At 44.8% G+C, this 14052-nt stretch overlaps 1 protein-coding gene and 1 long non-coding RNA gene across 3 annotated transcripts in view; one reads left to right on the top strand and one right to left on the bottom strand.

Moving 5' to 3' along the window:
• Positions 1-8542, bottom strand: part of STK39 (serine/threonine kinase 39) — a 157909-nt gene extending 149367 nt beyond the window's left edge. The window contains exon 1 of one of the 2 annotated variants that reach the window (XM_089519815.1): positions 8185-8542. In XM_089519815.1, the coding sequence (XP_089375941.1) occupies positions 8185-8416 (232 nt within the window). In that variant the 5' untranslated portion in view covers positions 8417-8542. Of the gene's footprint in view, positions 1-4026; positions 4046-8184 lie in introns of those variants that run through there. The other variant, XM_089519816.1, reaches the window with a different exon arrangement.
• Positions 8543-13356: 4814 nt separating this feature from the next.
• LOC149313798 (uncharacterized) overlaps positions 13357-14052 on the top strand; it is a 40561-nt gene continuing 39865 nt past the window's right edge. The window contains exon 1 of the long non-coding RNA XR_016280862.1: positions 13357-13480. This is a non-coding gene — a long non-coding RNA (uncharacterized LOC149313798). The remainder of the gene's footprint in view (positions 13481-14052) is intronic.

Raw genomic sequence — 14052 nt, 5'->3', positions numbered from 1 at the left:
AACAAGCCAACAAACAAAATGAAACATTTGAACAACATTTGTTTGTTTGTTTACTGGATTTATACCCCACCTTTCTCCAAAAATGGGATTCAAGACAGCTTGATTAAGTCTATAAAAGAAAACAACAGGAGTCCCTCCCTGTGTGGCTTAAATATGATGCAACAGTACAGTCAATATCCCAAGTACAGTTTTGGTGGTCCAGGGAAAAGGTTGGGAGAGATGAACACTACAGAATTTGTCATATTTCTTCCCCATGGTTTCCCAAGCAAAGCAGAGCCTCACAAACAGGAGTGCTAGATGGTGGTAGTCCTTCTGCTACTACAGTTTTCTCAGGCAAATGTGAACTAGATCCACCAACAATCTGGATGTAAAAAACCTGAATTATCACAGCAGGTGAGTGGACAACTACTAGCCTCTCAGTTTTGAGAGTGTTAACATGTGCAACTCATGGGTTGTACCCAGAAGCTTTCTGGAGTCCTCATATGGAAATAAGACTGTAAACCTGGTGATATAACCACCCCTTCACTTTTTCCTCTGCTGCCTAAGAAAACCCAATGAAATTCATGGAGTCACTGTAAGTTGACAATGAACGTGAAAGTACATATACAGTGGCCACCATAGTTCCAGGCAGGCATAAAGTACTCATTTCCATAAAAATAACTGATAAAAGGAAATTAAGACCATGAACTGCAAAGATTTAAGACACTATACATACTGTTGCATAATGCAAGAGTAAACACATGAACATCTTGTCTTAAATATTTTATTTTCAAAAACTACGTAATTCTTTCTAAAATTTCAGTTTTTCTTCCAAGTCTTCAGATCTCTTAATTGTTCATTCTGTTGATCAGTGGAACTGAATACAATGCTGACAGAAGTCATCGCAAATTATTATGTAAACAAGACCCTCTTTAAAAAAAAAAGCCCCAAAAATCTGGATTAGATTTATTGAAGTAAAATTCCAGCATTCTGGCACTTGTACCTGTCAAACATAGCTCTGTCACAAGTTATGATTGTTATACTAGGATCAAATCATGATTTTAAACCGATCTTGTAGTTAACCAACTCTACCAGGACAACCCAGTTACCAGATTTAGGCCTCAATCCTACTGTTAGTCCTGATTAGAGTAGGACCACTGAAGCAATGGGATTTACCTATGAGTTGACTTGCTATTCAACCATTGATTGAATGAGTCTACTCTAATTTGGATTAACCAACAGGATTCCAGCCTTGTTGCTCAACTATATCAACATTTCTCAAGCAAAAAAAAAAAATCTCCCTTTTTATCCTTCACATTCGTTTGATTTTCTCCTGTCATGATAAATTTTAAGATTAAACATTTGACTTTCCGAGTAATCCTTGTAAATCCCTAGTTCAATAAAAAAAAAGTAGGCAAAATTCTGTGGTTATGTTTTAACATACATACATTTCTTTCCTGGGAACAGGGGTCTATAGCTTTCACCAGATTCTCAAAGGACTGAATGACAGGTTAAGAACCCACTGGTCTATACTAAGGAAATATTTTGTGACTTGATCAGTGCCTTGCATTTATCTGAACGGCTGATTCATAATAACTTTCCTCTGGATTAAATTACAATCCATCTCGAACATCCTTCCAAAAACAGAGACCCAAATAATTATTCATGATCATTTATAACAATGCTATTCATTCCAAACAACCAAGACACTGCTAGAATGAAAGCCCAGATTAAGGATTCCACATGTTCAAACTATGATTAAGTAACTGATTAATCTCATTTGGTCTTGCTTTCAGAGCTAGTGTCTATCATAAATGTTAGTATGTGCATGCATGTTACATGCCTTCAAGTCATTTCCTATTATGGCAAACCTATCATGGGGTTTTCTTGGCAAGATTTGTTCAAAGGAATTTGCCACTGCCTTCCCCTGAGGCTGAGAGCATGTGACTTGTCCAAGAACATAATTCATAGGACAATTCAAAGCCTCAATCCTGAATGACTTAAAATCAACTCCTACTGATCTTCATTTGCTTGGGATTCTCTGTAATAGAAATAAAGTGCAACAGGAGTTGATTTATTTTAATTGGTTCAGGGCTGAACAATTTCTGCTTATCCTCCACTGAATTTGAGATATTCATCTTACAAAAAAAATTATCTACAGTTAGCCCTCCATATCCACAGAGATTTTATCCACAGATTCAACCATCCATGGCTTGAAAATATTTTTGAAAATATATGAATTCCAAAAGCAAACTTTGACTCTTTAATTTTATATAAGGGACACCAGTTTACTGCCATTGTATTTAATAGAACTTGAGCATCCACAGATTTTGATATCCACGGAGGGTCCTGGAACCAAACCCCAGTGGATATCAAGACTCTACTGTACACTGGAAGTTAAACTTGACTTGTTTAGGTGCTCTCTTTGTTTTTAAGGCAAAGGATAACACATACAGACTAAAAGAGAAATTTAAAATAAAGTCTACCCTCATGCTCTCCAAAAGTGAATCTATAGCTCTTTATCAAAAAGTTAAAGCCTGTTGGGCTTAAACCTGGCCAAAAATATATGACTCTTCAGGTCAAGTAATGATGCAAACTGTGAATATTTAGCCAGCCAAGAAGTAAGACCGTTTAATTTCCTCATTCTACGGTATTTTGTTAACTACCAGAACTAGAAAGCTCATGATCCTTTTTGCAAAATCCGATACACATATGCAGCAGAGCTAACTCCTGAGTAAGCAAAGCATGTTTAGACTAACTGCAATTCTTTTGCCCATACTTATTTGGGAGTAAGCTGTGCCTAAGCCACAGAAACTACCAATGGGTATGCAGGACTGTGCTACAGAGCTACATGGTATTGCATGGCATCCATGTAGACATAAAAATAGCACCAATCAGAAATTAGTGTCAAGACAGCTCCCTAAATTCATGGATATTACTTTTGTAATGCAAGAGGCCTAGGGGATGAGAAAGTTCATGCTCCAAACCTCTGTGCAGCAAGTACTGTGTGTGTTTCAACTCTTATAACTATCAATTTTCATGCAATTTTTGTGCATTAAAATGTGTGCATGCCTGTTCACTAAATCCAATTTATAAACCTGAATTTAAATCAGTCTAGATTTAAATTAAGTCACCTTGATTTAAATACATTCACACTGAAAGTCATTAAGTTCAATGTGACTTTGCTTCCTCTGGACTGAGTCCAATGTATATGGGAGGTTTGGAAGGTAATATTATCATTATGAGTTTGGCTATACTTTTAAGGAGGTTTTCTAGGGACCAAGAGCCACTGAACTCAGTGGAACTTACTTCTAAGCAAAAGTGTTTGGCACTATCCTGCAACAAAGCAATTCACGGATTCCCACAAATGATTTTGTTCGCATGGCTTGAGCTTATACCCACAAGAAAGATAAAAGCTCAGTTCTGGCTACACAGTTCGGTTCTTTGCCTTTCAAGATGCCTGTAACTTCCAATTAGCTAGTGACCAATTAAGAGCATGCCTTTAGATTTCTAAGGGCACATCTTCCACTTGCTTCACTTAGCAGAAATGCATCTTTGTAATGCAAGATCTTAGATTCTAACTAGATTAGTCTATGAGAGCTTTCTTCATGGCCACTATGAGACTAAAACCAAGACAGACAGGACAGCAACAATTCCCTGTTTGTGTCTTATTCCAGGCCCACTCCCCGCCCCAGCCCCTGCGTTAAATTCCAGCCTGAGGAAAAGTTGTATATAACTTTGAAGTTTGCATACCACATTATGTGCGCTAGCTGAGCCCCAGAAAGCTATTATCTTATGGTCCCTGTGATGTTTTCTTTTGACATCTTGATCTTAAAATGCTTATGCAGGAATGCTTGTGAATATCAAATTAATAGTAAAAACCTATGTGTATACTCAGCAGTAAGTCCTACCAAGTTTAAGAGTACTTATTCCAGAAAAGTATATGTGTGTGTATATAGTAAGAGTGGTAACTGTGTGACCCTCAAAATGCTGCTGAATTCAACTTTCTAACCCCTGGCTATTCAACCTAGGGTTGGTGGGACTTACAGTCCAACAGCATCTGAAAGCAGGCAAGATTCCCAACCATGATGTATAAGACAGTAGGTTCAGGATTTAAGGAAGAACCTTAAGTGGATCCCCCCCCCCCAAACAATCCTTTCTAAGACCACAACAGTACTATAAAGAAGATGAGCTTCTGAATCTTCCAGGAATCTTCATCAATGCTGAGTACCACTGAACATCACTGGTTCTGTAATACCCAGCCTCATGAATAATCCTGGAGGACTTGAACTCTCCTTCTTAATGAGGCAGGCCCAGCTCCACCATGCCTAGGCCCTGAAGGAGATGAAAGGCCCTCCCTCCAGCCCAACTGCCATTGCCCTGGCCTCAGAGAGACAGAAGAAGAGGCTGGCATGGCTCCATCATGCCTAGGCCCAGAAACATGCCTAGGCCCAGAAACAGAAGGAAGGTCCTCCCTTCACCCCAACTGCCACTGCCCTGGCCCCACACAGGGAGGGAAGAAGAGGCAGTCACAGCTCCACCATGCCTAGGCCCAGAAGCAAATGAAAGGCCCTCCCTCCATCCCGACTGCCATAGCCCTGGCCTTGGAGGGAGAAAAGAAAAGGCAGGCACAGCTCCACCATGGATGGATCCTGAAGCTGAGGAAAGGCCCTTCCCCATCTCAGATGCCACTGCCCTGACCCTAGTGCAGCCTTTCTCAAATAGTGGGGCGGGCCCCCCCAGGGGGGGCGCGAGGCTCCGTAAAGGGGGGCGCGAGGCTCTGTTATGCAGAGGTGTACTTATAACAATTTTATAGACAAATGATACTATTTACAGTCGCGTGGGGGGCGCGAAATGTTTTCTTCTTCCGGGGGGGGGGGGCATGACAGAAAAGCACTGCTTGAGAAGCACTGCTAGTGGAAGAGAGGAATGGGGAAGTATCTGCTGGGCTTAATTCCCTCCCCTTTGTCTTCTCTTAATTAGACTGTAAACCTGAGAACAGGGAACTGTTTTGTTGGTCTTTTACTTGTAGAGCACCATGTACAGTGGTGGCGCTACATAAACAAATAAAGTAGTGGTCCCAGAAGAGTATTACCCAATATAGATTTTTGATTCTGTTCATGGACCCAATATAGATTTTTGATTCTGTTCATGGATCATTGTACAGCTGTAGTAATTTTCAGCTGTACAATACAGGCAAGTAATTTTACAGGACCGTTCCTTTGCTGTTGTCTATGCACAATCCACTAGGCCCCACCAATATACAACTGCCTCTGCAGATGGCCATGCATCAAGAGAGACATCTATCTGTTTAAGGTCTCTCCCAGAGCAGTAAACAGGACATCTTGCTCAGCATCCCACTATTTTTGTCTCTTCCACACCACACCATTATAGCACTATGCCATATGAACTGTCATGCTATGGAATCCTGGGATTTGTAGCTGGCTATTTAGAATTCTCTTCTGCTGGAAAGCTCTAGCGTCTCACCAAACTACAAATCCGAGGATTCCTCAGGATGGAGCCACGGCAATTAAAGAGGAATCAAAGTGGTGGGGCAATGGCTAAATGCCTGTGCTGTGGCCACAAGGTTGTGAGTTTGATCCCAGGGGCTCCAATGTCCACTCAGCCTTGCATCCTTCCATAGGTTGCTAAAATGAATACCCAGCTTGTTGGGGGCAATTACCTTATACATTGTAAACTGCTTAGGGAGTGATCAGTTCACTGATAAGTGTTATAGAAATGTACTTATGATTGCCATTGCTAGTGTGAGAAGGAAAGTAATGACCACAAAAAAAGGTAGTACATATGCTAAGGAATGAAGCACACAAGGAGAGAAAAAATACAAAGGAGAGAAACAGTTGTTAATTACAGAAGGGGAACAGCTGCCTCTTCCCAAAGAAAATTCCATACTGAGGGAATGTGTAGGTCTTGGCAAGCGTCCCAGGGGTCAAAGCATCACAGAGAAAGCCAGCCAGCCCTTCAAGGTTTCCTCTCCCTCCTTTCTGTCTTTTCTAGTGTTTCAGCAGTTGGTGGCCATCAATATTAAAACAACTGCAAGATGAACCAGAAGCAGTGCTACCCAACCCGAGTTAGGGCTGTTGGATATGGGCCTAGCTCACACACACACAAAGGCAACGGTACCCCTGGATGTAGCCTCGAGTTTCTGCTGTTCTGGCAGGTTTTTAGCTGAGTTATCGATAAGCGAGTGTGCAACCAACTGAAGCCCAACTAACAGCATCTCTGTAACCACTTCCTTCCCAGCATCCCCACTCCCAAAAAACAGGCTTGCTTAAGTGCTCTCCCAGGAAGGCAAAAGCAGCCAGAAGAAGCAGCCCAGATTGGGTACCAAGACATACCACCTCCAACTGGTATAGTAGACTATGTCCATGACCCTACCTTTAAATCCCTGGCAGAGAAGCGGGGAGTGAGACAGGAACTGCAATGAAAATATTAAACTGATAGCAGCAATGAATGCCCTTCCAAGAAGGAGGAGGTGAAGAAGAAGATAAAGAAGAAGAATCTGTCTGTAGAGTTCACAAAGGGCTGGGGCATGGAATAACAGAGATTTGGGGAGGAAGAGAAAGCAGAGCAGCCTGCAGTCTGTTGGTAGGAAATTAGCTGAAAACTGCAAAAAGGAATCTAAAACTACAAGGATACCAGAGGAGAACCAGTCTGGTGTAATGGTCTGATTGTCAGACTATGACACCAGGGTTTGAATCCCAATTCACCCAAGTCACACTCTCTCAGCCTCAGGGGATGGGTGGCAATGGCGAACCTCCTCCGAACAAACCTTGCTGAGAAAACCAGATGATAGGGTCACCCTAAATTGGAAAGGCACTTGAAGGCACACAACAACAACAGAAACGCTGCACATTAGGAAAAGTCCCCTTGGCTGATGTATGTGACATTGAATGATTCCCATTATGGGAGAAAAGTGGGAGATAAATGCCTTAAATAAATAAATAAATAAATAAGGGAGGCACCAAGAAGGGTTGGGAGGAGAGTGAGGGCAACTTTCACCATGGCCATCCTCTAAGGCTGAGAGAGTGTGACTTGCCCAAGGTCACCCAATGGGTTTCTGTGGCTGAGCTAGGATTTGAACCCTGGCCTCCAGAGTCCTAGGCTGCATCCACACTGCAGACAGAATCCAGTTTGACACCACTTTAACTGCCATGCTATGGGATCCTGGAATTGTAGTTTGTTGTAGAGAGCAGTCTTGACAGAGAAGTCTGAACAGCTCACAAAACTACAACTCCCAGGATTCCACAGCATGGAGCCCTGGCAGTTAAAGTGGTGTCAAAACCAGATTATTCCTGCAGTGTGGGTGGTCTCTAGTCCAAAATAAGGGGAGAGAGGGGCAAAAGCCGATAGAAGAAAGCACAGAAGGAGATGGAAGCCCAAGATAGCATCTGCACTGCAGAAGCAATCCAGTCTGACACTGCTTTTAAATGCCATATCTCAGGGATGAGGAATCCTGGGAAATGTAGTCTTGGGAAACATTTAGCCTCCTTTCTCAGAGGCTCTGGGGCCAAAAGCAAAACTACAAAACCCCAGAAACCCCATAGCATGGACCCCTGGCAGTTAAAGCACTCAACCTGGGTTATTTCTACGGTGCTGATGCAGGTCCAAACACAATGCAGAAATCATCTACCTTTAGACCGCTTTAACTGCCCTGGCTGAATGCTAGGGGATCCTGGGAAGTGTAGTTTTGTGAGACATTTAGCCTTCTCTCTCAGAGAACTCTAGTGCCACAATAAACTACAACTCCCAGGATTCCCTAGCACTGAGTCAGGGCAGTTAAAGCAGTCTCACAATGGTTTATTCCTACGGTAAAGATGCATCCTTTATCTCAAGGCGTGGTGCCAGAACAAACTACAACTCCCAGGATCCCCTAGCATTAAGCCTGGGCGGTTAAAGCAGCCTCAAACTTTATTATGCCTGCAGTGCAGGTGCAGCCTTTATGAAGGCGTGGTGCCACATCAAGCTCCATTCCCCGGGATCCCCTTTCCCTGAGTCAGGGCAGTTAAAGCGGTCTGAAAGCGGGATGTTACTCCTGCAGCACCAGAGAGAGAGAGAGAGAGAGAGAGGGCCGCTGCAGTGGCGCTGTGGCCGAAGGGAGGGAGGGAGCTAGGCCCCAGAGAGCCGGCGGAAGAAAGAAGAAGAAGAGGCCCCCTGCCTGCCTCCCTCCCTGGATCCTCCACTGACCGATCACCTCCTGCAGTTCGTAGGCGTCCCGGCAGATGGGCCATCCGGCGGGTTGCGGGGCCGGAGGAGACGGGGAAGGAGCCGGGGCAGGAGGCTGAGGCTGGGCAGGAGCCGGAGCCGGAGCCGGAGGAGGAGGCGGCTGAGGCTGGGGCTCCGGTGGAGGCTGAGGCTGGGGCTGCTGCGGCGGCGGCGGCTGGTGGCCGTGGAGAGGCGAGTTATTGGGCTCCGCCATTGCGCTGCTGATCAGCGCGTCTCCTTCTTCTTCTTCTCCTCCTCCTCCTCCCAACTTCCCCGCCGGCAGCACCTTTAACCCCACGATGCTGCTGCTGCTGCTGCTATGGCTCCCGCCCTCCGTCTCTGCCATCCTCCTAGTCCTGACAGCAGCAGCAGCAGCAGCAGCAGAGCCGGCCGCCGAGGAAGGGAGGAGGAGAAGGAGGAAGGCGGGGAGAGGGAGAGGCCGGGGCCGGGGCCGCCTTCTATCTCCACGCCTCTCTCTCTCTGGCAGGAAGGGAAGGGCCCAGGGCCCCGCCGAGGAGCAGGACGGAGAGAGAGGGAGCCTTCAGGCACAAGCAGCGCCACTCAGATACAGGCACCGGCGGAGCAGACAGGGCCAGCAGCAGCAGGGGAATGGAGGAGGACACCAGGAAGCCCCAAGCAGAGCCATGCAAACCCATGGCCCTTGCTACTCCTGCTCCAAAAGGAGCACGCCACGACACTCCTAGGATGAGGGGTCAGGCAGGGCCTCACAACAAAGAAGGGCCCAGGCAAGGCCAAAGGGAGGGCCTTCGAGGAAAACACAGGACAGGACTAAATAAATACCCATTATAGAAAGGTAGACTGATGACACCCCCCTAAAGAAGTTGAGAATATGGCCACATAAAAAGCTCAAGACACTCAGCAATACCAGGCAGGGCCTCAGCGCAAAGAGGGCCCAGGGAAGCTAAAATGTCATGGAGGACGCTCAAGGAAAACAGGACAGGCCCAAATGAACAAGGGCAAAACGACTCATAGAAAGGTAGATGGGTGCCCCTTAGTCCTGCTCCAAAGGGAGGACATGACTCAATCAATGAGCTCAAAACACTCATCGCACCCCCTCCACAGCCAAGAAGGGGCCAGGCAAGGTGAAATGGAGGACCCTTCAGGAAAACAGAGGACGGTGACTAAATACGCATAATGTAAATTGATGTCCTGCTCCAAATAGAGGACATGACAATGTGATTATGGCAATGCCATAATCACAAAAAGTCAACATGGGTTTCAGAGAAACAAGTCATGCCAGACAAATCTGATCTCTTTCTTTGACAAAATTACCAGCTTGGTAGATGAAGGGAATGCTGTGGATATAGTATATCTTGATTTCAGTAAGGCCTTTGACAAGGTTTCCCATGACATTCTTGCAAACAAGCTTGTAAAATGTGGGCTAGACAAAGGAACTGTTAAATGGATCTGTAATTGGTTGACCGGCCGAACCCAAAGGGTGCTCAACAATGGCTCCTTTTCATCCTGGAGAGAAGTGACCAGTGGGGTCCCACAGGGCTCTGTCCTGGGCCCAGTGCTATTCAACATCTTTATCAATGACCTGGATGACAGAATTGGGAGCATACTTATCAAATTTGCAGATGACACCAAATTAGGGGGAATAGCTAATACCCCAGAGGACAGGATCAAGATTCAAAATGACCTGAATAGACTAGAAAGCTGGGCCAAAGCTAACAAAATGAAATTCAACACAGAGAAATGTAAGGTATTGCACTTAGGGCGGAAAAATAAAATGCACAGATATAGGATGGGTGACACCTGGCTGAATGAAACTACATGTGAAAGGGATCTTGGAGTCCAAGTAGACCACAAGTTGAACATGAGTGAACAGTGTGATGCGGCAGCTAAAAAGGCCAATGCTATTTTAGGCTGCATCAATAGAAGTATAGTGTCTAGATCAAGAGAAGTAATAGTGCCACTGTATTCTGCTTTGGTCAGGCCCCACCTAGAATATTGTGTCCAGTTCTGGGCACCACAATTCAAAAAGGACATTGAGAAACTGGAGCGTTTCCAAAGGAGGGCGACAAAAATGGTGAAGGGTCTGGAGACCATGCCCTAAGAGGAACGACTTAGGGAGCTGGGGATGTTTAGCCTGGAGAAAAGAAGGTTAAGAGGTGATATGATAGCCCTGTTTAAATATTTGAAAGGATGTCATATTGAAGAGGGAGCAAGCTTGTTCTCTGCTGCTCCAGAGAACAGGACCCGGAACAATGGATGCAAGCTACAGGAAAAGAGATTCCACCTCAACATTAGGAGGAACTTCCTGACAGTAAGGGCTGTTTGACAGTGGAATGCACTCCCTCGGAAGGTGATAGAGTCTCCTTCCTTGGAGGTCTTTAAACAGAGGCTGGATGGCCATCTGTCAGGGATGCTTTGATTTGGATTTCCTGCATGGCAGGGGGTTGGACTGGATGGCCCTAGTGGTCTCTTCCAACTCTACGATTCTATGATTCTCTGAAATGAGCTCACAACACTCATTAGGAATCAGAGTGACTAGATGTCCTCATCACCAAGGAGGACCAGGCAATGTAAAATGATGTGACTAAATAAAATGTTCAAAACACTCATTTACATTTCTATGGCCCTTATCACACAAGCAAAATTTGAAGTTATCCCAGGGTCAATGTGAAGGCAATGCAGGGGCAGTCATGGGGTTTCAAGTTTGTTTATCACACGACGCCAAACGCAATCAAGGGCCATCCTAAACACAATCAGCAGTCATTCCAGGGTTAGGTAAATTCAGGAAAGAGGATTTACCTGGAATGACCCTCGATTGTGTTTAAGATGGCTCCTGACTGAAACCCCATGATTGCCCCTGCATTGCCTTCACATTGAATCTGGGATAACTTCAAATTTTGCTCGTGTGATAAGGGTCATAGAAATGTAAATTCATGCTCCTTAGTCCTGCTCCCAGTGGAGGAGATGAGCTCAAAACACTCATACATATTTATTTATTTATATCCCGCTCTTTTCCCAGGACTGGGACTCAGAGCGGCTTCACAGCAATTAAAAAACAAACACAAAAAGTACAATTAAAACATTTTAAAAATAAATAGATAAATGACATGCATTATACAGAATGATTAAATTAGTCCAACATTCCTGCCCTTATAGTGATTCCTTAAATGCCTGTTTGAACAGGTAGGTCTTCACCTGCCGTCGAAAAGCCATCAAGGAGGGAACCGTTCTTATCTCCCTGGGCAGGGAGTTCCAGAGTCTAGGGGCAGCCACTGAGAAGGCCCTCTCTCGTGTCCCCACCAAACGTGTTTGTGAAGGTGTTGGGATGGAGAGAAGGGCTTCTCCAGAGGATCTCAGAGTCCGGGCAGGTTCATACCAGGAGAAACGGTCTGCCAAATAATGTGGACCTGAGCCATGTAGGGCTTTGTAGGATATAACCAGTACCTTGAATTGTGCCCGGGAACGAACTGGCAGCCAATGAAGCTGTTTCAACAGGGGAGTTGTATGGGCTCTGTAATCGGCGCCTGTTAACAGCCTGGCAGCAGCTCTTTAAACCAGTTGAATTTTCCGAACACTTTTCAAAGGCAGTCCTATGTAGAGCCCATTACAGTAGTCATATCAAGGTGACCAGAGGTCCTCACAGCAAAGAAGAGCCAGGCAGTGAAAAACCAAAGACCTAGGAAAATGGAAGATATGGACAAATTAAAAAGTTAAAAACAATCATAGAAACATAAATTCATGCTTCTCAAAACCGCACTACACTTACAGCACTATCATTCTACTTTTATTGCTCTGGCTGCCTCCTGTTGCATTCTGGGATTTGCAGTTAAGGGAGGGGCATTTACAATTCTCAGCAAGAAAACTCTTAGGCTTCACTGAACTACAAATCCCAGAACGCAACAGGAGGCAGCCAGAGCAGTTAAAATGGAATAATAGCACTATAACAGTGTAGTCCAGTATTGTATCATGCTCAAAATGGAGGACATTTTAGAATTCTTCCTGAACAGAAAGTTGAAATGGAGGACATGGCCTGGAAAAGGAGGACCTTTGGGCACCCTGACCAGGCAGGGGAAAAGGAGGAAAGGGGTGCTTTGGGTCATTAATGGTAGACATAATACAGTTCCACACCACTATAACTGCCATGGCTCCATCCCACAGAACTGGGCAGATGAGTGTCTAGTTCAATGGAAATAATAATGCCACTCTATTCTGCTTTGGTCAGGCTTCACCTGTAATACTGTGCCCACTTCTGGGCACCACAATTCAAAAAGGATGTTGAGAAGCTGGAACATGTCCACAAGGAGTCAATGAAAATGGTGAAGGGTCTGAAAACCATGCCTTATGAGGAATGACTTAGGGAGCTGGGTATGTTTAGCCTTGAGAAGAGATGATTAAGAGGTGATATGAGAGCCCTTTTTAAATACTTGAAGGGATGTCATATTGAGGAGGGAGCAAGCTTGTTTTCTGCTGCTCCAGAAAACAGGACCTGGAACAATGGATGTAAGCTCCAGGAAAAGAGATTCCGCCTCAACATTAGGAAGAACTTCCTGACAGTAAGGGCTGTTCAAGAGTGGAACGCACTCTCCTTTGGAAGTCTTTAAACAGAGGCTGGATGGCCATCTGTCGGGGATGCTTTGATTGTGAGTTCCTGCATGTATAATATTTACACTGACCCATGGATAAGTCAACTTAGGTTTGTGGGGTGAATTTTTTGACTAAAATTTCTAGACTTGTACATTAGTATATACAGTACATAGAGAGATCTTGTAGCACCTTTGAGACTCAATGAAAGAAAGAAATTGTCAGCATGAGCTTTCATAGGACTTTTTCACATGGGGAAAATTGGAAGGTCATTGTGACAACTGGTCACAATGCAGGGTCATCCAGGGCATTAGGGACAATTTCCCAATTGCTTTTCAGATGATGCTGTGCACAAACCGGTCAGACTCCAGACAGAAAGTGAGGTGAATCAGGGAATAAGCATTTTCACAAAATTACTGTGTTTTCATTTATGAATTCGCTCTCTTCACATAATAGCAGCCATCTGAAAACCAAGTCCTCGATTCTCCCTGTTTCCAGATTTCCCAGGGTTCCTTGTTGTGCCAAGGAGAGGGAGAAAGGCTTGTTCACATATGTCTTTCCCACACAGGGCTGGTCTTCTCTTTTTTCAGCAAGGAACAGCTGGTGGGAGAGCAAGAGAGAAGACATTTTGGAGTTCCTCCTGTACACGAGGGAGAAATTGAAGACATGTCCTGGAAAAGGAGGGCATCTGGGAGGCATCTGCCCTCGCTGGAATCAGGTAGGTTTATGGACCAGCCCTGTCCTCTTTCTGTGTGTGCGTGTGTGTGTGTGTGGTTTTTTGTTTTGTTTTGTTTTTGTGGTTTTAAGGGAGTTTGCAAAAGGAAACCTCAGCCTTCCTTCCTCTGAAACAGCTTCTGGGGCAAAGAGGATTTTCTTCCCTATCTCCCTTCCCTCTCTGGAGCATGTCTGTGTGTGCACTTGGAGAAATGACAATTTGGAGCATGTGCAAAAAGTTTATTTCCAAGCTAGCAACAGGATTTGTCCTCATCCGTCTGAAACCCAAATTCACTTTTGACCCGCTTTCTGGCCTAAGTAATGTGCTTTTAACTCCTTGTTGTGCTTTGTGTGATAAGCATTAGCAAATTTGCTTGCTTTTCTGTGATGCCAACACTTTAACCATTTTCAGGATGGAAGCACACAGGCCCCCCATGTGAAAAAGTCCTGAGACTTCAATCTACTTCCTCAGACGCATTAGTCTGAAGTTTACAAAGTAGCCTGAAGTCTACGAAAGCTCATGCTGCCAATTTCATGCTTTCATTTAGTCTCAAAGATGCTACAAGATCCCTCTAC

This window comes from Sceloporus occidentalis, unplaced genomic scaffold, assembly GCF_023333645.1.
Source record: "Sceloporus occidentalis isolate IW3139 unplaced genomic scaffold, rSceOcc1.0.p SCAF_4, whole genome shotgun sequence".
Taxonomy (NCBI): domain Eukaryota; kingdom Metazoa; phylum Chordata; class Lepidosauria; order Squamata; family Phrynosomatidae; genus Sceloporus; species Sceloporus occidentalis.
This window is presented reverse-complemented; position numbering and strand designations above follow the sequence as displayed.